Genomic DNA, 23,461 nt, shown 5'->3' with positions numbered 1-23,461 from the left:
TGTATTATCGATTTGATTACGTACTTAGCCGCTATCTAAAATCATTAAAGCGACCGTGATTTCAGTTCCTTGTGAATTAAGGAAATAACATATTATTATCATATTTGCTATCTGTGTATAGATTATTTACGTGCACCTAATATTTGTTGCAAATAATTACGTAAATATTACCGGTCATATTAGTATAAAGTTTAAATTGATATTTTCTCTTATAAGATTTTCATTTTCTATGCAATTATTACGAGGGACTTCCCTCTTAATCTCTGCATTCCGATGAACTGATAAAATTGACAGCTATCTACTTTCCACGACATAATCCGGTAATAAACAGGATAATAAAATGAGTGACACAATTGAGGTTAATATTAATTTATTAAGTGTAAAATAAATACTGCACGCAATCATTTCATTACAATACTAATTTGGCAACCTCCAACACCTCTGGTGTTTCGGGTGTCCATGGGCGGCGGTGATCGCTTACCATCAGGCGACCTGTCTGCTCGTTTGCCTCCTATACCATAAAAAAAAATAACATATTTCAATAACATTCGTTCATCACTCGATGGGATAGTTAATCTTGCTGATCATTGTAAAATTCATACCATTTCATAATATTCGAATATTTTACTATTCGCGCGTATCAAAACCGATCAATATTTTATCACAATTCATACACACACATTCTTAACATATTTCGTTAAAATGATCAAATATTCGAGTGTATAAGTTGAATGCTTCTCGTACCAAACACACTTGACTATATTTTCCAAAAAATTCTGTTGCACTTCATTATATCTCAATAGAGACCGTGCGCGTTAATCGAAAACATAAAGGGGACATTGACACTTCACGGTATAGCAAGTGCATTTCGCGCCAATAAACATGCTGTTGCCCTCTACTATGTACTCTCCCTATAACATCCTTCTAGCAACATTAGTGACGACAAAAAACCTTAGGCTTTAGGCTTGGACGACATTAGTTACACAATACATTCAAATACGTAATACTAGTAGGCTAATATAATACTTATGAGAAAAGTAGCACAGATGAGATTCTTAACTTCCATTTTCGCCAGCCGTACTTTGCGTCGTGCTATAATCTTGCTCCTTGCCGTAATCTATAGGCTCATCGTGGCCCGAGTAATTGCCCATCGCAACTTGCGATATTGTGTCCACGATGCTCCCCGTACTCGAGTACGAGTGGCTTGGTGCTGGCGCAGATAAGTCTTCAGACTTTGACAGCTTTAACGGCTGACTGTAGTCTAAATAATCGGGCATTGTAGTTTTCTTCGTCAGTTCCAGCATTTGATTCAAAAATGACTCACCACCAACCCTAGAAGGCAAGCTAAAATCGGTCGCCTGTTGGTCAATATTGTCTGATTTCGATGTTTCTGCTTTTGAAGACGTCGTAGTCTCAGTCAAATTCATGGGATCCAATGGGGTGTCTGATTTTGACTTCCCGATACTACCAAAATCTGGTGGCAAGTAGTCTTTGTTGCCTTTTAGTAAATCATGAGGAGACTTCATGAGTGGACTCTGGTCCAAACCTACTCTAGTACTGATAGGGCTGCTACTCGAGAGTGGTTTCATGAGAGACTCCTGCATTTTCATCAAAGATGGCGATAAGAACATATTGTTGGCGGCTAATGTAGATTTGGACATCGGATCGGGTATTCCTAGTATTCCAGCGCTGGAATATTTACTAGCCGAGAACAAGGCATTCGCAATGTCTGCCGAGCTCATCATGAGATTCGAGGCAATACTGGCGGGTATGGGAGCCGCGGAAGTGGTACTGGTCGAAGTGCTGGTAGATGTTTTATCGTAGCTGCCAATGCTGCTTGTCAAGTTGTGTAAAGAAGCTGCATATGAAGGCGGGTCAGGAAGTTTCCCACCGGTCAGACTCGCCGCTAAACTAGACGACATCCCTGGCGTGAGACCTGTTAGCATACTGTTTGCGGCGGCGAGACTTTCCAAACTGCCTGCCCCTAAAGGCATCGGCATGTTAGATGTCCCCAAGCCTAATGCCATGCTTGTTAACATATCCAAGCCAGTTGGATAACTTGATGGTAATGATGGAGTACTTGACTTAGAGGATTTAGATGAAGTTGGCATAAGAGGAATGTTTAACGGCGGCGTTTCAAACTTGTGGGGAGAAGCGGATCCGAGACCTGAAGAAACGTTAATCGGGGGTACTCCTGCAGGCCTGCTGACCATTTGCTGCAATGTGCTAACTGATGGAAAGTTCGGAATAGATGTGGCTTGACTTGGTTTTGACACGGGGATAGGCTGAGGTACTGCCAATAAAGCATCCAAGTCGATTTTGTCATCATGCTCAGAGGAGCAGCCTAGTTCGTCACGTATAAAATGCCACAATAGACCATCGCTTTGCTCCCGCGGGAATTTAGGCATCAAGGTGGACTTTAATTTGTCTAGATATGTAATATCTGGCTTGAAGTTGTCCTTGAAGTTAACGAAAGTATCATCGGGATAAGTGAAGTAATACTTAATGCTGTTTTTGATCTGTTCCATGGCATGTGGAGTGAGGTGCGTGTCGTGGATCATGTTATACTGCAGCAGTAAGGGCCGCGGGTACTCCGTGGGGCGCTGCTCCGGCGGTGGCATCACCCAGAAGCAGGTCAATGAAGACTCCAGGACAGGACTTTCTGGATTATAAGGGGCTGAAACATAATTAAAAGTCAATAGGAAACGGAAAAGTAAAAAGCCAAAATAAAACGTCAAGAAAACCTGGCAAAGAACACAGCAAGTTGAGCTCAATGTAGGTTTGCATACTACAATTTCAGTCTTCATTCAGCCCAATGCCTTGGAGTTAAAAGTGCAGGTTACTTGGACCATTTCCACAACTCCTCAAATACAAATAAACTAAATACTTACAACATATGACTCCAATACATGGTATGTACGAAATCTCCGACGGCCCTCTCATCTTGATTTGATACTCCAACTGATTATCGCAGTCTCTCAGACTGGGCATGGCAGGATTCGTCGGGTGTGAGTGATACCATCCAAGGAGAGTTAAGCCAAGCTTCTCAATTTCCATCTGGATCTCTAGTTCGACTAGTACCCGTGGTCTGGGATCATTTTTACTTATTAAGCAAGGGAATGTATGAGTTATCATCACATCTGTAAGTAATATGAACAGTGTTCCAAGTAGTCAAATTGTGATTTTTAAAATATAAATAGTGTAGGGTCTCCCAAAACGTATCGAGACAGAACAGGCATGAACAAAAAAACGTCGCTTGGCTCAATTGACGCCTATATACGACGCGATTAATATTTTTCGTTAATAAGTTTATATTAAATTGAGATATCATACACGAAAGAAAAAATGACAAGGCCCACTGGTGGCCGAGCCGGGTGGTGGCGGGTGGGTGGTCTAGTGGTAACGACATTAGCCGCGTAAGCTGAAGACTCGGGTTCGTTTCCCGGCTCGGCCACCAGTGGGCCTTGTCTTTTTTTCTTTCGTGTATGATATCTACTTCAATTTATAATTTATATATAGTAGTGTGACTACTTGAAAAAAGAACAAATCAAAAAATATTCAATAAAATAATTTGATTTGTTCCCTAGTTGTAAGTTGATTTTATTTATTTATTATTATTTCTTTTTCCTTGACCCTCTGATCTGAGACCCTTATTTTAAATATTATGATACTTACTGTGACTGTTAAGGTCCCATGTTCCTGCGAGGTATCCATAAACTTCTTGTTTCTTCAGATGACAATGTATATCAAGTATAAGACAAGCATTAGAACTTACTGACACCAAAAATGGCTGCACTTTCCCTACAGAAGAGAATGAAACTGCCTCTATGAGCATATTTGCATCACTGAAACAAACAGAACATGTTTTATGTATTTTGTATGGTAATTATAATTAATACAGTGAAAAAAAATCTAGTGAAAGGCCTAAAAAGTGATTAATCTTTTTCTGTTTAACGGACTTTCCATCAGGCCACCTGTTTGCCACCGGCGTGGTATAAAAAAAAATTTGTGTTCTTACATACATTGATTGATAAGAACGAGAACGGCAAACAGAATAATTAGGAAAACATAAAGTTAAGTAATGTCTAAATGAAATATTTGGTCGAATATAATGTATCCAGTGATTTTGATAATCTAACACTACTTATAAATATAAAAATCAAATGAAATCTATTATAGTAACATCTTATTTTCCTAGTAGCCCAAGTTTATTTTTCTATAATTATATTTATTTTACACCCCTGAAGTTGCAGGTTTATAGGCTATGGAGACTCCACTGTGTGCTTATTTGCGACCAATGTAACATTTAAAAAAAACTTACTGTTGCATCATCCTGTTAGGTACAGTGTTGTGTTTCATCACAACCCTTTGTGGTGGCGGTTCTGGAGGATTTTCCACTTCCATTTCAGTTTCCTCTGGAAATAAAAATTAATATTATATGTTTGTTCATAGAAATAACACATCACTTAAATACCTCATACACTCACTGTCATTACTCAAATGAATGTAGCTTTTAATACAGTAATCATTAAATGAAATAACAGACACCATTAAGTCCAAACCAAACTTAAACGTGGTTTAGCACATGATAGACTTGTAGAGAATGTTTTCTGGCATTAAGCCCTACATTTTCAATTTCATATTATCAATTACTCTAGAATCTAGGCGAAAGGGAGTGAAAAACAAGATAGCTAAAGAACATAAGGAAACTATTTCGCCCATTACCCCCTTTTAAAAAGATTGGCCAAAGATTGTCATAGACTGAGATGTGAACATGGGAGAAAGAGATTGAGCCTTTGCACAACAGAGGGACACAACAGGCTGACAAATAAAACAAAAATGGGGTATTTTGTGCCTTTGTGCCTTGAGGTTCCATACCGCCTTATGCCCTTTGAGCTTATGGATATTGTGGTTTTAAATAAATAATGAACATACCATCAGTATGCATGTTTTCCCTTTGTAGTTGTTTCTTCCTCAAATAAGTGGCTTTGATTGTGTCCAGTTTCTTGCCCCTGTACTTGACAGATGCCCAGCCACATCCAGACCTTTTGTCAGGGTTTATAATTCTTTTGCAATGTATTGCCCAAGCGGACGGAGAGCAAAATATAGTTTCAGTCTCATGGGATTTAATTTTACCATCAGTTTGTAAGTCACCTACAAATTTTTGACCCTGTAAGCAAAAAAAGATATTTAAAATTGCAGAAACATAAATGCAAAATGGTTTTCACATAATATTATAAATTCAAAATACTTCAAGTGACTATCACACAATACAGCTAGTTAATGACAAAACAGTAGACTATTGTTTCATTATAATGGATCATGTTTGGTATTGCAATCAAAACAACTGCCAATAAATTTAATTAAATGTGTGTTTAAGTCATTCACTGCATAATAAAAACAAAACATACATAGGTACTGTCTTTGAAGTGGAGCAAGCTGTAATATTTATTTGTTATACAAGGGTGCAAAGTTGTATTTTAACGCCGAGTGTGGGACTGAAAAACGAGCAAGCGAAAGGATTCTCTAGTTGAACCACGAGCAAAGCGAGTGGTTCGAGAATAGAATCCTGAGCTTGGTGAGTTTTTTCAAATACTATGTAAACTCTACGAGTTAATACGTGCAGCTTGGTGCCAAAGTTGGCAACACGCGCACTAGCGCCCCTAGCGGCATGAATTGATCAAAATAGTTTAGTTCATACAGTATAAAATTAAAAAAAGTCACACATTCTTATTTTTTTTGTTTTATTCCGTCTAAAAATGTTAAAGTAGATGAAGTAATCGCATTTTCTATTTTAATTTACTAAAATAAAAGTCTGACAAACTACTTTGAACAACTCGTACCGCTAGATGGCACTAGTAAAATTGTTGCCGCTCCATTGTATGGGAAACGTCAGAAGCTGCACATATTAACTCTAAGAGTTTATATAGTATTTGGTTTTTCAACACACGAGAAGTAAAATACGTTTGCATCCATGTGTAACACAAAACTTTTCCCCTCACTATAGCGAGGAAGTACAACACAAAAAACGCTCTTTATCATGGCTTCCAGTAGTTCTATAGGTGGTAAATCGTCTTAATCACTAGATTCACCCAGTTTTATTAATTTTAAAGCAGAAAATTTGACTATATTCAAGGTCAAATTACTTTATCCACTAGTGGATAAAATGCGTTTTTACCCGCTGGTATTAAGGGACAAAACACGTGTTTCCGAGCTAGTGAGGGGAAAAATAATTATACTAACCAAATATTCTATTGTCATTGCAGCATTGCCTGGCTCCAACATTTTTTCCTCCAATAACATTTGTAGGGTCACACCTCTGCCAGGTGTAGACTTGCTCCCTGCTTGTGTTTCAGATTCCTAATACAAATAAGCCACATAAAAATAATGTTTAATGTATGAAAATACACATTTTTAGGTAATTTTAAATTATACCAGTCACTTGCCTCATCTGTAAACTCTTCACCACTTCCAATTTCTTCTTTTTCTTCCTCTAAACTTTCTTTCTCGGTAGGTTTATCAGCCTTAACTTCATCAGGAGCACTTTTGACTGCCTCTGGTGCTGTATTAGTGGCATAAGAGTTAGTGCCAGACATCAAAGCAGCAGCCAAATGGGACGTTTGAAGATCCATGGCGATTTTGATATACCAACTGTATTATTTAAAACTTATAATCACAAGTTAGATAAAAACATCGCAGAGCTTGAAATGAAAGCACAACACCGGCCTGGAACTGATTGAAATGTAATCTTTCGTATTGGTATTTTATTTAAATCTGTGTTGAAAGCACCAATAAAGGGATCAAAGGATATAAAGCACCGCGTCACTGAAGAATAGCATTAACAACACTTTTCTGCCATTGTATCGTAATTAATAATGTAACCAAACCAAAACCGATACAATCAATCAAATGTCAAACAAGGCAAATCGCCAATCGGTGATTTTCGACAAATTGCAGAAACAAAACGCTTCAGCATAGACAAAACTTTTACTTTTTAAAAATACGACATCCGGTTAGACTCCGCGCACACGGGCGACAAAACTGTTTTGTCTCCGTCGCTCGGTCTATGGGCTAGTATGAAGGTGCGCACACGAGGCGACGCAACTTTTCATACAAATACGAAAGTTGCCGAGCAACTTTGTCGCCCGTGTGCGCGGAGCCTTAAAATCCGGGGCTTCTATAGACCTTCCAACAACTTGTATATTCGTCGGTTTCTTTAACTTTAATTCAGTTTTAGCAATTAAAAATGTGGCGTGCCTTACTTGATTAATAGCAGCGTTTTACCTTACAATAAAACGCATATTAAGCGAAATACCTTATTTGAAGCCTATTTAATATATTGAGAGACAGCGATACTGCTTGTAGATGCGTAGCGGTTCACAGCAGGTACCTACAGCTGAAACACCTGTAAACAACTTGCAACTCCAGTTTTACGATTCAGGTTTCCCCTTCCACCAGGCGACCCGTGCCGTAGGGACGGCAACGATGTTTCATCATTGGTTCTCAAAATATTAATTTAACCGAAGTTGCAATATACCACTTACCAAACAGTTGCATCATTTATGAATTCAAATGTGAAATGAAATAAAGACGTATCTTCGAAACTGAATAGTCTAAAAATGTTGTTTACTAGCAGCGAACAACAAATACCCTCAAATGGAAAAATAAATGTGCCTTGGTTTATTGCAACTGAGTGTTGTAGCCACAGGCGTAGTTAAAAATATAGGCTTCAAATAAGGTATTTCGCTTAATATGCGTTTTATTGTAAGGTAAAACGCTGCTATTAAGCTTCTGTACCGTTATTTGAAGCCTATTTAATATATTGAGACGTGTCTGTATTCGCCTGGTGGTCAAGAAACGCCAATGTGATTAATTGAATCGCCAATGGAAATAACAACTTCAAGTGCACTTCACACATCAGATAGGTACCTTGTGTACCTATATGGAGGAATGTGAATTGCAGCTGACAGCAGCTGCAGTGACTGAATTGATAAGTGCACAGTGACCTATTTTTCTATTGTAACTTATTATTCGTCGGTAAGGAAAGTTTGAAACATTTTTAAATTTTATGTATATACCTATTATGTATATACCCATAATGATATTAAAATAAATTATGAAAAACCTGTTACTTTTTTATTTCATCCCCCTAACAAGGTCAGGTCATGACTTATGTTTACGTTTATTTCATTATAATATTCAATTTAATACACTTAGTATGTTTTTAATGTTTTGACCCCGACTCTGCAATTGCCAGTAAGTAGGGTTATTGCAGTATCATTACTTTTAGGGTATAAGCGAAAAAAAGTTTTGGATTGTGTGTCAAATTCCTCGCAACTCGTTTATCTCTTTTCAGTATCATAGAATAATAGACATGACATAGGTACATTATATTGATATATTGATTTGCATGACATGATATTATTACATATGATATTATAGAAAACAGTTAAGGAACTGATCCATTCATTAATGCCTTATCCAAATAGTCACTATTTATTTCCGGCAATTACAGCATTACATAATAGACAGTGAATATTATAATTACTGCCTTATGGCTATGACATGGCAAAATTTGGTAGCGAAGAAAAATTTCGCTCAATCGGCTACAACTTTAAAAGTGTATAACACTAATGTGCGCAGCTATTGAAAACCTTAATACCCATGGTATAACTAATGTTCCGACAATCATGGTTCTTTCGTGATGTACTTAATTCGTTTTATGAAATCTAATTTTAGTAATTTTCCCGAGCATTCTAGTATGCCGGAAATATTCTTGGCCTCTTGGGTATAACCCATACTGAACCCATGTGTAACGTGGTTCCAATTTTATTAACGGAAATAATAATCTGGGCACGTTTGGTAAGTGCTAAAAAAAAATTATCTAATCATTCTAAAAAGTCTTATTATCATAAGCACACTTGTGAATTTTTCGTCATTGAAAACTCCTAAGCATAAGATACTCTTTTGGTAAACGAATCTATCATCCAGGAAGGAAGTGTAAGTATATCAAGTAACAAGACTATTGAGGCTTTGTATAAGTATAACTTAGTCATTCGTTATACATTATGAGTATACGTATTAAGGTCATTGAATCCATGTATGAATACAGTCCTAAACAAAGTACCTCCTGTGCAATTGGTAGTAGTGGTACTACAACAGTTCAACTTTTAATTGCCTTGGTTAACAGGCTACAACTTAACCTTAGACTTTTTGTCTGGAGAGTTCTCTCCCAGTTCCCTAATATTTTTTTGTTAGTTATTTACCCAATATGTATGTACTTTCTGTTAAGCCAAGGATTGGCATAGGCTAACAACGCCTAGGCGGCTAGACGCACATGTGCGAAGCGTTTTATTTGTAATTTGTACACATGTTAAGCCAATGCTGATGATAGAATTTTCTTCGTATATAAATGCCTTTTCGTTTTGGGTAACCAGCTTATGAAAGCGCAAGATGTTACAATCAAATATTTTTCTCCTTAAGGATACGTATGTATGCGGGTAAGACCCGTGATTTTCGTTGGAAGCATAAAGATATATAATCATTCCATTATATGGCATGACGTAGCCTTCTGGTTTTGTAATGAAGAATATGATATTGAGGTTAAGGTACCTAGATCTGTAGTTCCGAGATCTGAGGTCCAAACAAAATTTTGAGACACTCATAAAACCCCATGGGTCATGGGCTTATTCGGCATAGCTTTAAAATTGTTTTGACGGTCCATCTTTATATGAGTATTAAAATCATTTTGAAACCACATCAAGTACTTATCTTGCAAAATATTGTTACCAAAAACAATGATTAGGTATGAGAAATAGTTTTCCGAATACCCCATGAATGTGATATATTTATTAACCATAGAGGTTACTTTATTTAAAAAACAGATTAAAAACTGTAATATGACAGCGTTTTAAGTTTGTAGTTGGGTTTATTAACCCGTACATTTCATCACTTCTTACGTAGGTGTCCTTTTCCCCCTTTTATTTTTAAAAACGTGTTATGGCGGTAATCTTAACCTAAAACTCATAATTTAAATACGTATTGTTTCATTCGGACTAAATAATGAGTAGACGAGTCACCCCGTGCTACTTTATGAGGATGTGAACACATTTTAATGTAATGGTTCTTTGTAACATTGGTTCAGGTCGTTCCTGGAGCCTCAAAATATGTAATAACATATCACAACTGCATTCTTACATAGCGAAAAACTATGCAAAAATGTTTGCTATTTCATCCACATAGCCAATTCCTTAAAATGTGTTCAGCCCACGTGGGCTTAACTGAACAAATTAATGACCTAAAACAGTCCAAAGCAATCTGATCTTTAGATTATTGGCCTCATGTGGCGCCGGAGCGGCCAGCGGGCTAGATAACTATTTGATTAAAATAATAGAATAAATAACCCATTTAAGATGTTTGGGAAACGGTTAATATCCTGAACCAAAGAATACTGCGGCCTTGATATGCATCAACACTATCAAAAGGTTTACTTAAATGATTAAATGACCACAAATCCCACTTTAAAACCTAAATAAGTAGGCTGATAAAACCGTGGTTAATTTTGAATATTATCGTGTCAACTCACTCCGCGTCAGCGTGAGCTAGGTGTTTCAAACGTCGTTAACGACAAAGATAACATATGTAGTAGATAACTATATAGTGGAAAAAGTTTCCACAAAAAAAAGAAACCACGTTTATCAAGTCGCCAGCAATAACTGTGATAATCTTTTTAGTCTTCACCAGACTCAACATCATCCTCCTTGCGTTATCCCGGCATTGGCCCCGGCCCCGGCCTGTGAAGGCCTGGGGTCCGCTTTGACAAGTCTTCTCAAGACTATTTAATGATTACTGGGAAGTGATTCCGCAGTAGAAATATATAACCCCTGTCAAAATGACTTTGTAATTAACAAAGTAAGCACTTGGTACTAAGCTTAGGAGGCGTTATCATATTGTGTTGTTTCCTCCATCACACGTAAGTTTCAAAACGCCTTGCGTAGGCCGACAAAAACCGCTTTAGAACCATGCTAATTGTATTATACCTATTATACCACATCTGCTTGATCTGCTTGTGACGCAGGATATGTAAACACGCGCCTTGCGAAGGCGGTAGGTTTTCAGCAGGCTAAATAAAATATTTAATCGCCTTGCGCAGGCAGAAAATTGAGTCACGAAAATTGCAAGCCTTGCGCAGACTGCAAAATTTTCAGCTGTCTTAACAATCATATTATTCACACACCTTGCGCAGGCGGGAATTATGAAAATGGGAAGATGCACGTCTTGCGCAGACGGCTGGTTTTTATCTAGATAAATAGTAATACTCATAAGCCTTAATAAGCGGGAAATTTATTATCGGTACCAAAATAAATAGACATTGGGGAATCTATTTTGCCAAAAACTGAGGAAGGCTTGTACTATGGTAGCAAGGCGACATATTACTCTTATTATAGACATATGTATACTTAAATACATAATAACACAACCGTAACTCGGGAAAAAATGGACGTAGTAAAAGGAAAAAGATCCAATTCATATAAACATAATTATTTGAATATAATCTCAACGTAAAAAGGGAAAAGCCATTCAAATAAAAGGCTATTTTCAGAGGATGGCTCTCTTTCGTTCAACTACGTCCCGCTATTTGTGTGCATCACACAAACATATTCCCATACTGGGATTCGAACCCAGAACCATAGGCTCTGCAGACAGGGTCACTGCCTACTGTGTTAGACTAGTGCTTTTACACCGTCTTAACACTTGATATTTTTTCCACTAATGCCTGCTTCCACAGAATAATAATTATTATACTAGCCTTTAATATCCTTAAGCGGACTATACACAAAATAAAAACATACTGGTTGTAAATTTCTTCACACCTTGCGCAGGTAAGAAGTTTTTAGTAAACTAGTGCAATGATGCATCCTTTTACTCTGCTTACGCAGCAGCCAAGTAATCAAATTAATCAAATACGCTCGCCTTGCGTTATTAAACGCTATTATTATAGTTAAGGATTAAAGAGTGACTCTCTCGTATGCGGATTTTCTCAATTATCTTTTTCCGGAACTTATATTTGGTAATTAATACAACTCTCCACATACCTGAGTTTCACTTTGTAATCCTTTACTTCCACTGGCAAGCGGCTTAGATTTGATTAAGGCATAAGAACATTACCAAACTACATTTTTCAGAGGTATCCCTGACGATGCCGTACTGTGCATTTAAAATTGCCCATATTTATTTACGGAACATTTTTCGGATTACACAAACATGTTCCCCAAAGACGCTAATGATATAGGTTTGTTAGTTACCTTTCTTTAGAGCGGAAAGTCGATTTTAAGGCGCACAGGGATCGGATATAAAAGCCAACATGATACTTAGAATCAATAAATATTTATTGACGCCCTTGCCAAGTCCGGCGGCTATAGGCTTTAACTTTCGACTTTTGATCTATTTCTGAATTCCGTTACAGAATATCAATCTATTTAAAGAGATTGTAAAGGAATTTTATCCCGCAGCACAGTACCTACCACAATGGGCACGCACGGAAATTATCAGGTCACAGCACAGGCTCATCTTCGGTCGCAAGGCAAAACAAACACTAATCGCGTCAATTACGACTTTAATTAGGACTGTTTTAGTCTCAAAGAGGACAAGGAGATCATTTTTCAATTTTTACTTTCTTGACCTGTTCCGTGCTTAAGACGAATCGATTTACTGAAAAAAATAACTGAAAAAGAAATAAAAAATCGCTTACTTACGCGACACGCTGCGCTCAAAGTGAATCGATCAGGTGCTCAGCTTCTAAAACATTTAATTTATAATAGTAAACGAACGGTAAAACCGTTTTCTAAAACGATATTTTTGATTAAACTTACAAAAAATTCCAAGAATTAAGGAATTCTAAGAAATTTTTTGTAGTGAACCGAACGTTCCGACAAACAGAACGCCAATGATGAAACATCGTCACAGTATAAGGATAAATCAGTAGTTAATCTCCGGCAGCGGCGACGCGGTCGTTACTACTGCGCAAGGTCACGCAGGGTTGTACCTGTGCTACTGTCCTACTCGTAGTAACTGTGTATGGCGCTATGCTAGTACCAACGCTCTTTCTACCTTTTTATCTAATAAAGATTCAAGTACGTGTTTGTTTCTTAAATACTGACGAAATCGTATTTACATAAAAGGTTTGAATAGATGTTTGCACAATATTTAAGTAGGTACCAAACTTTCGAGCTAGATAGATCGCAGCATCTACCTAAATGTCGTTACAGATAAATCCTTATTGATTTTAATGTGTCATTCTAGCTTTAAATCTCACTTTTACGCCATTTACGTAAGCAATAATGTACCTAACACTGCAAAAATATAACAACCACTTACTTTTCTGGGTGTCTAGGAATTCTAAAGAACATTCTGACATTTCCGCATTTTGAGAACTGTTCTCCATACACCCATAAACACTACAGTAACGAAAATATGTCTTCGGTGCTGACGTCATTTTCTCCCGAACTCAACACGTCAACACAGCGCGCGAACGCGGCCCCGACTGTCCAGCCCAATACTTACCAGTTTTGCATGTATTCGGTGCATATGGAGAGTAGTTTTCGACACACCGCGCGGAGTGAAGTTTGTTAGAAGAGTTATTACTGCTTTATACTGTGACATCGTTGCCGTCCCTACGGCACGGGTCGCCTGGTGGAAGGGGAAACCTGAATCGTAAAACTGGAGTTGCAAGTTGTTTACAGGTGTTTCAGCTGTAGGTACCTGCTGTGAACCGCTACGCATCTACAAGCAGTATCGCTGTCTCTCAATATATTAAATAGGCTTCAAATAACGGTACAGAAGCTTAATATTATTTTACTAATTTTACTACTACGTCCAAATAAATAGTGGAATACGCATCTGCAATTACAAAAAAACATTGACGTATTTGCATCATTTTTGTGGCATCATTTGACAAATTTTGTTTTGACTTTGACATTCATTCATTATTTCTACTACTCTGTGTTAATTCAAGACAAGTATCTACTTCTTTCATTAATGAATGAAATTATTGTTTATTTATTTATTGAGTGTAAACTATAAAATAAAATGTTGTTATAAATGCACTATTGTAAACCATAATTATCTAACGAATTCGTTGTATTTCGATCTAGAAAAGTTCATACATGGTCAATAAAATATACGCTGTGTCGACAAATTTCATGTATCATTGAAGATGATCCGGTCTAATCGTCTTAATTAATTATACAATTCAGTTTTTGTGTAACCTTGTTTACGCAAGATCAACGATGGCTGTAGTTAAAACCCCAGTTCTTAAAGTAATATTATGTGGAGAATATGGTGTTGGGAAAAGTTCTATATTCCGTCGATTTATCAATGACACCTTTGTTCCCAATGCAGACAGAAGAGCTACTTTGGGACTCGATCATTTTGAAAAGATTTATCAGGTTGGAGACAAAGAAATCAAGGTCAGTCCTAACTCTACCACTACACTAAATTATAGTTATTTTTGTAAAATGCATTTTTTTTACATAAGTACATACTTTTTTTACAGTTACAGTTATGGGATACTGGAGGCATGGAGAGAATTGCATCTGTTACCTCCAGCTACTATAAATTTGCGGAAGCTGCCATCTTAGTGTTTTCCTTGGACAATTCTTCATCTTTCCATGTCTTGAGTCAGCACTTACTGGATATTGTGACATATGCTGAAAACGCCAAAATATTTTTGTGTGGAAACAAGTCTGATCTTGAAGGAACTTCTCCACAGGTTACTGATACTGACATAGAAACATTCTGGTATGTTGATTAGCAAATCTAAATTTTTTTAAATATTTATTATGATTATGTTAGTATGAGTATGAAACTAGTACAAAGGTCGTATCTGTATAGAAACTTTCATTTTAGTAAAACAGTGCTTACAAAATAGAAGTATGTTCAAGTATTTTTTATGATTAAAGGGTGTGCCAGGATAAGCTAAGTGATTCTGCCCCCGACGAATTTGGGCTTATAAATTTTATGGTTGGTGTGGCTCTACACCAGTAATTAATGTGCAAAATTTGAGCACCCCAAACTTTATAGTTTTTGTAAAAAAAAAAACCAAAAATCATTTTCCTTTGATAACTTTTTTTCTAGTTAACCGATTTTAGTATAATTTACATATGTTATACATTGAGTGAAGATAATTATATGAAATAATAATATTCTCATTGTGTCATAGCAAAAAATAAAAAAAAAGCTGACTAAACTTTTTTTTTTAAATTACTTACAGGTAATAATTAATTAAAAAACTCATATTGTTGCTTTTTATTAACATATTATAATCGAAAGGAGTTAGGAGTAGTAAGAAACACTTTGTTTTTTATATTTTTTACTTTAAAACTTTTTTTAATTTAATGTGACGAAATGTAAGTGGCCAGTATTATGTAGGTATGTAATCTGCACGTTTCTCTAAAGAGGTTGCACACATTTCATACTATGTTATATTAAGGCGAGTCTAGGAAATGTATGTAAAGTAATTTATGTAAAGATATCTCTATGTTCTCCCACAGATAAAATTTTGAAAAAAATATATGTTGTAGGTTATTAGTGGATGTACTATTGGCGAAAAAACTAGAGCGGTCTCTAACCTGTAAGTAATTAAAAAAAAAGTTGAATCAGCTTTTTTTTATTTTTTGCTATGACACAATGAGAATATTATTATGTCATATAACTATCTTGACTCAATGTACAACATATGTAAATTATACTAAAATCGGTTTACTAGAAAAAAAATTATCAAAGGAAAATGATTTTTCGTTTTTTTTTTTACAAAAACTATAAAGTTTGGGGTGCTCAAATTTTGCACATTAATTACTGATGTAGAGCCACACCAACCATAAAAATTATAAGCCCAAATTTGTCGGGGGCAGAATCATATAGCTTATCCTGGCACACCCTTTATGAAAATGAAAATGAAATGAAATGAAAATGAAATATTTATTTTTCAAGTAGGCATATTACAATGCGCATATGAACGTCAAATAAAGCTACGCCGGCTCTAACCCTACGCCTCAGCCTCGAGAAGATTTCAGTCCCCCCTCAGTTGGGAGGGGGGTATCCACTATGGGACCGGCAAGAAACTCGGCGGGCAACTTCTTTTCAAAACATTACATCTTATAATTAACATGCATTAAATAACAACATACAATTTAACATGCAAAAGTATTCATCAAAGAATATGAACAGACTAGGTACTCTAGGAAATCAATTTCAATAAATTATATTATTGCTTAATAATACGTCGTTCTTCTTCAGAGAAAACATATCAAATTGTCATAGAAGAAAAAGATAATATGAATCTCAATATCATTAAATATGTAATTTACCTACACAACATAAAATATAAAATATTTGATGTGCTTTCTTATCTGAACTGTGTCCTCTATACATAATACAATTATTTTAATTGCTATTCGTTTTTTGTAGTTTCTGGTTCGGGCCATGCATGTTTGTCTGTCAAATAGTCCTCGACTCTGTAATAAGCCTTTAACATCAATGATTTTTTTAAGTAGTTCTTAAGAGCTGGGAGGGGTAATCTCAAAGCAGTGTCAGGTAACTTATTATAAAAATGAATGCATTGCCCAACAAATGACTTCTGTACTTTACGGACACGAAACTTCTTTATGGCAAGCTTATTTTTGTTTCTAGTGTTATAATTATGGATATCAGAATTCTTAGTGAAACAGTCTAAATTCTTAAAACATAAATTATACTATCATAAATGTATTGGGAAGTTACAGTTAAGATATTAATTTCTTTGAAGAGTTCTCTTACTGATTCACGTGTTCCTAAGTTGTAAATAGAACGAATGGCTCTCTTTTGTAATACAAAGATAGTCTGTATGTCAGCTGCTTTGCCCCAAACCAGAATACCGTATGACATTACACTGTGAAAATAACTATGATACACTAGGCGAGCTGTCTCAACATTAGTCAGTTGCCTGATTCTCCTAACGGCGTATGCGGCTGAACTTAATTTGCTTGCTAGTTTCTTTATATGAGGACTCCATTGTAGATTTTTGTCCAATGTTAAACCAAGAAACAGTGTTGTATCTACCATCTCTAAGCATTCATCATTCAAAAGTATGATTGCTCATAACATATTAACACACATATAAACAACTTGACAATACGGGTGTGGTCAGATATTATTGAGTAGGACTACCTTGACCACTCTAATACATCGGATAAATAAAATATAAAATGTATCTTTTTCAGTGAACAATGTCACAATCTAATAAACACCACATACAAGACATCATGTAAGAACGGCAAAGGCATTGAAGAAATGTTTTCTGACATTGCGTTACAGCTGGTGGAATCAAACAGATCCAGGATTGAGTTGCAGACTTTAGATCATGATAGTTTTAAGATATCAAACCCTGAGCCACCTGAAGATCCTAGCTGTAGTTGCTGAACCTGCTTTGAAGCTTAAACATTTACTTGGAACTAATATACTCATAAGTATTGTTTACGAATGTTAAGGGAATCTACAAAATTTCAAAATCATTCTCCTATGTAAATTGATAGATCCTATGTTTTTTGTATGTGTATATCTATATCCTGTATAATGTGATGATTGTTTGATGTTTGCCTAATTAAATTGGGAATGGCTATACATTTTAAAACACTGGTAAGAGTGGTAAAGTACATCTAGGCAAAGACATATATAACTCCGACAACTCCGTATAGACAGATAAAGTTTTAAGAAAATAACGTACCTCAGTACCATACAGAAAAAGGTATGGTGGCCTAGATGGCATTACACCTTTGGGGTACGCTCAGCTAGATGGCGCTAATATTAATATTTGACATTTTAACACATATCAAGATAAGAATATGGCCCAAATTGTCAAAACTGAGGTTCAAAAGTTTTAAGCCTGTGTCAAGAGATGGCAGTCTATGCACTGTGATTACACATTTTACTTCGACAGTAACTCTCTATAATACTCGATCCTCTTTGATCTAGGAGAAAAAGCTCGCTTTGCCACTATCTAATTATTATTATGCCTACATGTATCTTACTATGTAGTCATTTACTCTAAACTAAATGTTCTATACCTACTCTAAATGTAAACTAGTTTTCATTGTGTGACTTACAAGATGTTTTGACGTAAAATCATTTTTTGTTTATTCATGTAGGTTTTTTGTGACATTATAAAATATACTTAGTATATAAAAGAAGCTTTAATTTTATGATCATGAAAGTGTTTAGTTTAATAATATACAGCCAGTTTTTGAATAACAATTTTATGTTTGTCTGTTGCTACATTACAAGTGCCACCATGGGACAACTGCACCTTTTTGAAGTTCCAAACGCAATTTTATGGCTCACTCAGTACTAGTTCATGTAATTTAATAATTGTGAGTGAGTTTAGTAAAACGTCCCACTTTGTCGGTTCTAGTTACGGAGCTACGGGCAGTTTAGTGAAATATGGCAAAACCTACCGAAAATCGGTTTTCAATAGAAACTGATTAATAAGACTCTAATAAAGTTATTATTTTGATGCCGGTGCATAAATGTCAAATTTAAGCACCTTTTCAGGGCCTCAAAGTTTAGTGCTGAGTGAGTGCCGACCGTCCCACTTTGTCGGTTACATAAAAAACCGTGGATATCATACTATTGTGACTGTTTTAGGGAAAACTTCTTACTTTTTCAATGAGTAGGTAGTTGTAATATAACAAAACTTAAGCTATCTTTTGATGAAAGAATTATGTCTGTATGTGTTTTGTCCTGGTTCTGTTTTAGGCAGATCTACATTCGATCCTCATCTGATCTACCCAGCTGATTGCTCACCGGCCAATTGTCTTCATAAAGCGCGTGCCTTCTTAAACCTTGACGTTGGCGGAATCATCGACAACATCGATGGAGCCATAACGCTTAAAGATTGATTGATGTCTGTATGTCCAATAGTTTTTTTTTAATGATTTTAAATATTGCAATAGTGAAAAAGCGACAACTTTTATACTTTGGGACGGCAAAAACACACTTGTACTTTGAAGTTATGGAGTGATGGGTATCAAATAAATCGCCACACTTTAAGGATTTCAAATTAGTCAAAATCATGTATGCAGTTTGAATATAAAAGTATTCTGAAGCTAAAAAGACAGAAATAGTTCTATGGATCCCTTCAGTCAAAAATATAATTTATTACATACTAGTGGCTCTGGGCTGAGCTGTGGGGTCGTTCATGTATTACGTAAGCATAGAGGTTTGGGGATTTTGTTTGCTTTGCTTATTTTTAATGACATGGGAGGTAGGGGGGAGGGGTCTAGATGATGATTACGTAATATGTTTACATAAGCATGGGGATCGGGTAAGAGCTATGCTTACTTTTGCTGACTAGGGTGTTGGAGGGAGAGGGGGACGGGGTAAATAATTTTAATAAATCTACTTACGTCCTATCTGAACGACCCCTGTAGACCTTCGCGATATTATTAGAAAACGCAAAAGTGAAAACACTTAGTTCTTTTAAGCAAATATCACAGTCAAGTCAGTCAGTCAAGGAGAGCCGACCCCAGATGATGGGATAAGGCTTAGGACAAGAAGAAGAAGAATCACAGTCAAGTCACGTTAGTCTTTAGCGCCGTACACACTATTGGCGAAGTCCTTTATGGAAAAAACCAAAAACTGTCTCGACAATAACACTTTACTTTATCATAGAATCTGGTCACAAAATCTCATGAATAATAAACAGTTATTTAAAAGTTATATTTCGTCTATTTCGATATGACTTATGATTAATTAATACCTAATACCTATTATAGATTATAGACTTTTAAACTCTTATTAATTAAAAATATATTATTATCGCAAACATTTTCATGGATGCTAATTCGAAAAACATGACAGCTATGATTTAAAAGCTGATTTTATACTTGTACTTAATTTTCAGCTTGTGGACCACTAGACCGACAAAGTGGGTCACTAAACTTGAGTCGAAAATATATTCAGTTCAAATTCCGTAAAAATAGATCAAACAAACGACATTAGTATCAATGACTATTATGTTAATAATAACAAACCTTTATCTCATAGATAAAATGTGTTTAATATACCACACACACTTCACTGAACAAGCACTAACGTTTAGTAAACCGACAAAGTGGGACGCTCCCTACAGAAAATCACTAAACTTTATTTGCATAAAAAAGTAGTTAATATTTGATGTTTTCATACTTTTTATGCTTGATCAGTGTGTTTTTAAGTAATCATATGTTTTTAATTGTTATGCATTCATTTGTATTTTTTTAATAGTATAATTTTCAATTATATTTTTATTCACTTTTTAATATACAGTCTAACTAAGGGCATCCATAGAATGATTTCTACATTTATAAATACAACTTTAATGATAAAACTGCATGTTGTGCTATAAATTTCGAAAAAATAGACATATTCACGTTGAGATATTTTTGTTCTGTTTTTATGTTTAAGTCTCCGTAACATTAAAAATACTATGATTACATGCGTGATTTAGACTTATTCGAAATCCCTAAAGTATGACGATTAATTTGATACCCACCACTGCATAACTTCACACTACAAGTGTGTTTTTTACCATCCCATACTTAAATTAACGTTTTCTCAATTGTCGGTTTTTCGCTTTTGCAAACTTGTAAATTTTTTTTAAATAACTATAGCACCTAGAGACATGATTTTTTCACCAAAAGATAGCTTATGTTCCGTAGTATTAGGAACTAGTCGTAACTCCATATCGACAAAGTGGGACGTTTTCCCGTGCACAAGCACAATTAAATATATATTCAAATTCATTGAAAAAAATTATTGTGTGTATCTCTGTGAACAAATTTTAATATCTCTAATCATCATAATTGTCCACATGTAATTTATTTGACAATACCTATATCCAAAGTAAACCTTTAATAATTTTTATTATGTTTATTATTTTTTAAAAATGTGAGGGCATACAAATTTTTCAAATTTCTAGAATATTTTGTTATGGTGCTACATACCTACAATATTGTAATCGTTACTATGCTGTTTGTAACATGTGCCCTCTATATTTGTAATGCTTGTGTGTTGTAACCAAGGACGTATAATACCGGGACAGACAAAGCCCATCCAAATAACCTAACCTAACCACAAAATTAAAATTTTGAAAAAACCCCCGACCACGACATAGTGGACCGATTTTCATGAAACATGGCTAAGAACACTCCCGACTAACTCAGCTTTCAAACAAAAAAAAAAACTAAATCGAAATCGGTTCATCCGTTCGGGAGCTACGATGCCACAGACAGACACACACACAGACAGACAGACACGTCAAACTTATACCACCCCGTCGTTTTTGCGTCGGGGGTTAAAAAGCGTACCCCTAAAATTGTATGGGCCTTTTAGGCTTAAAACTAGATGGCGCTGTTTCGCAGCCTGGAAGTTGCCAAAATCATATTTTCCCCAAATATTTTTGGGTGTTTTTATTTTTTCAACAAATTACATGCTTCTTTTATATCATGATATCACGTCAATAAACATTTTGTAGGCATCATCAGTGGAGTTATTGTAGTATTTAAAATAGGTGGCGCTAAAAATTGAGGTACGATTCTTAGTATGAAATTTGGCAATCCTATACATACGAGTATAAATCATCCTTGGTTGTAACATTTAATTAAGTAATTAAGTCTGACATAAGGGGTAACATATTATATTAGTTGTATTTTTTATGCAGAATTGTTTTATTATTATCAACACGATAGCGTTAGCGTATAATAATATTTGCCAACACAACATATAACAAATAAAAAATGCTAATTATGAAATTCTATTTTATAATAATCACTAGGTGTGGGACCGGGTCGGATCATCACGATATGACCCCCCGCACCTGAGCCTTAGTGCGTTTTCACATTTTCCGATCCGATAACGGATGTCGGAAGGATTTCAAAGGCAAAAATCAAAGATGGCGGTCCTACATCCGATATCGGATCGGATAACCGATAATGTGAAAACGCACTTAAGCCTAGAACCCCTAGAGCCATGTCCCCCTTTTCCCTCCGCTTCTCCGAGTCAAAGCTGGATCCTGGATCCGCCCTTGTATGCGTATTGTCATTGTCACCATGTATGTACAGCATGGCAAAAAAAATATAGTAGAAAGTGGCAACATCGTCGTGCCGTCCCTTTCTTATATGTGTAGGGAAACGAGACGACACGACGGACACTTTTCAATTTCACTCTTTCCAGGCTGTAATACAGGCTTTGCATAAAATAGTACATTACATCAGAGGCCGGGAAAATGAGTCGTATCCCTATCCGGCCTCGCTCGCACGCTCGCTCGGCCGTATATACCCACTTGGCCGGAAATCCGTTTTCACGCCGAGGCATGTATAGTGCTTTTCTCAAACATACAATGAAATAATAAAAAAATGCTCTAAAGAACAATATTTTATAAAAAAAAGTTACTTTGCAGGCCTAGGCCTAAAAAATAATATGAAATCCCTTTACAGTCCTCTCGAGTTGTTGCGCCCAAAAAGCGATACTTCCCAGCCCATTTTAAGGAACGTAAAGACAATATTTCATTGCATGTTTGAGAAAAAAATATTCCATTTTCAGATATGAACCTGTAATCGATACTTTAAAAAAAATGAAAAAAAAAGTTTGTTATCTGTATTCAGTCACTAGTGTCACTGTCACGTCACTGCGAAGAGTGCAAAGTGCCACTGCCACAGTGTTGCCAGTTCGGAGATTTTTCTCCGATTTTCGGAGAATTTGAGCCTCTAGCGGAGAATTGACGGAGATCAGATACAATCGGAGAATTTCGGAGATTATGAAAAGGTCCCTAATTTTTTAAAGTTAAACCGCTCGGAAAACCTAAATGCATGAATTAAATATTTGAAATATTCTCAATGTTCTGTGCATTTCTGATATAAAAGCGTTAAGTAATAAAAAGTATGAATTCACTATAAACATTTTTTTTTGTTTATAGACGGTCAACCAAATCTTGGCAGTAAAAAAAACCGGCAAATTAGAAAAATGTATCCTAAACATTGAAGGTGGAGGAATGGAATCATCGAGAAGCCATAACACTTAAATTGACCGTCTCGAAAGCCTGCTGGCGTCCACTACGTCCACGTTAATTCGTTTTCTGCATTTCTTATGAGACCGCGTCCATTAAAGCGGAGGCGGAATTGAGCCGCGTCGAGTCACATTCAAAATGTATGAGAACTCGATGTGATACGGCTTGATTCCGCCTTAGGCCGGCAACAGACAGTCTTAGGCACGCCACAGACAGTCTGAAAAATTCATTATCTGAATTTGGATTTGTATGCAACCTGTCAGTTCAATTTGACAGATCTGTCAGTTTGAACTGACAGGTTTTACACTGTCTGTGGCCTGCCTTATGAAATCAGATCTAGTGCACGGATTTCCATACAATTCGAACTGTCCGTCTTTTTTTAAA

At 36.0% G+C, this 23,461-nt stretch overlaps 2 protein-coding genes across 2 annotated transcripts; one reads left to right on the top strand and one right to left on the bottom strand.

Moving 5' to 3' along the window:
- Positions 1-353: 353 nt before the first annotated feature.
- On the bottom strand, positions 354-6,960 carry LOC125227482 (MPN domain-containing protein CG4751). The gene is made up of 7 exons (XM_048131808.1): positions 6,447-6,960; positions 6,244-6,360; positions 4,936-5,170; positions 4,322-4,415; positions 3,676-3,845; positions 2,892-3,140; positions 354-2,677 (listed from the first exon to the last, which is right to left on the bottom strand). The coding sequence occupies exons 1-7, from the start codon at positions 6,630-6,632 to the stop codon at positions 1,056-1,058; spliced, it is 2,673 nt and encodes an 890-aa protein (XP_047987765.1). The 5' UTR covers positions 6,633-6,960; the 3' UTR covers positions 354-1,055.
- Positions 6,961-13,995: 7,035 nt separating this feature from the next.
- LOC125227308 (ras-related protein Rab-30) lies at positions 13,996-17,817 on the top strand. Its single transcript, XM_048131592.1, has 3 exons — positions 13,996-14,468; positions 14,555-14,799; positions 17,259-17,817. Exons 1-3 carry the CDS (start codon positions 14,289-14,291, stop codon positions 17,455-17,457), a joined length of 624 nt encoding a protein of 207 aa, XP_047987549.1. The 5' UTR covers positions 13,996-14,288; the 3' UTR covers positions 17,458-17,817.
- Positions 17,818-23,461: the final 5,644 nt, after the last annotated feature.

This window comes from Leguminivora glycinivorella, chromosome 6 (assembly GCF_023078275.1).
Source record: "Leguminivora glycinivorella isolate SPB_JAAS2020 chromosome 6, LegGlyc_1.1, whole genome shotgun sequence".
NCBI lineage: Eukaryota > Metazoa > Arthropoda > Insecta > Lepidoptera > Tortricidae > Leguminivora > Leguminivora glycinivorella.
Note: the sequence above shows the minus strand (reverse complement) of the source record. Positions and strands in the feature narration are given on the sequence as shown.

Bases quoted from the DNA above. Each gene is read 5' to 3' on its own strand.
- LOC125227482 (XM_048131808.1), bottom strand. From the start codon at position 6,632: ATGGATCTTCAAACGTCCCATTTGGCTGCTGCTTTGATGTCTGGCACT. The intron at 3,846-4,321 runs GTAAGTTTTTTT...TGTTTGTTTCAG, and splicing joins CCTAACAGGATGATGCAACA to TGATGCAAATATGCTCATAG. The intron at 3,141-3,675 runs GTAAGTATCATA...TATTACTTACAG, and splicing joins ATGGGACCTTAACAGTCACA to ATGTGATGATAACTCATACA.
- LOC125227308 (XM_048131592.1), top strand. From the start codon at position 14,289: ATGGCTGTAGTTAAAACCCCAGTTCTTAAAGTAATATTATGTGGAGAA. The intron at 14,469-14,554 runs GTCAGTCCTAAC...CTTTTTTTACAG, and splicing joins TTGGAGACAAAGAAATCAAG to TTACAGTTATGGGATACTGG. The intron at 14,800-17,258 runs GTATGTTGATTA...TATCTTTTTCAG, and splicing joins ACTGACATAGAAACATTCTG to TGAACAATGTCACAATCTAA.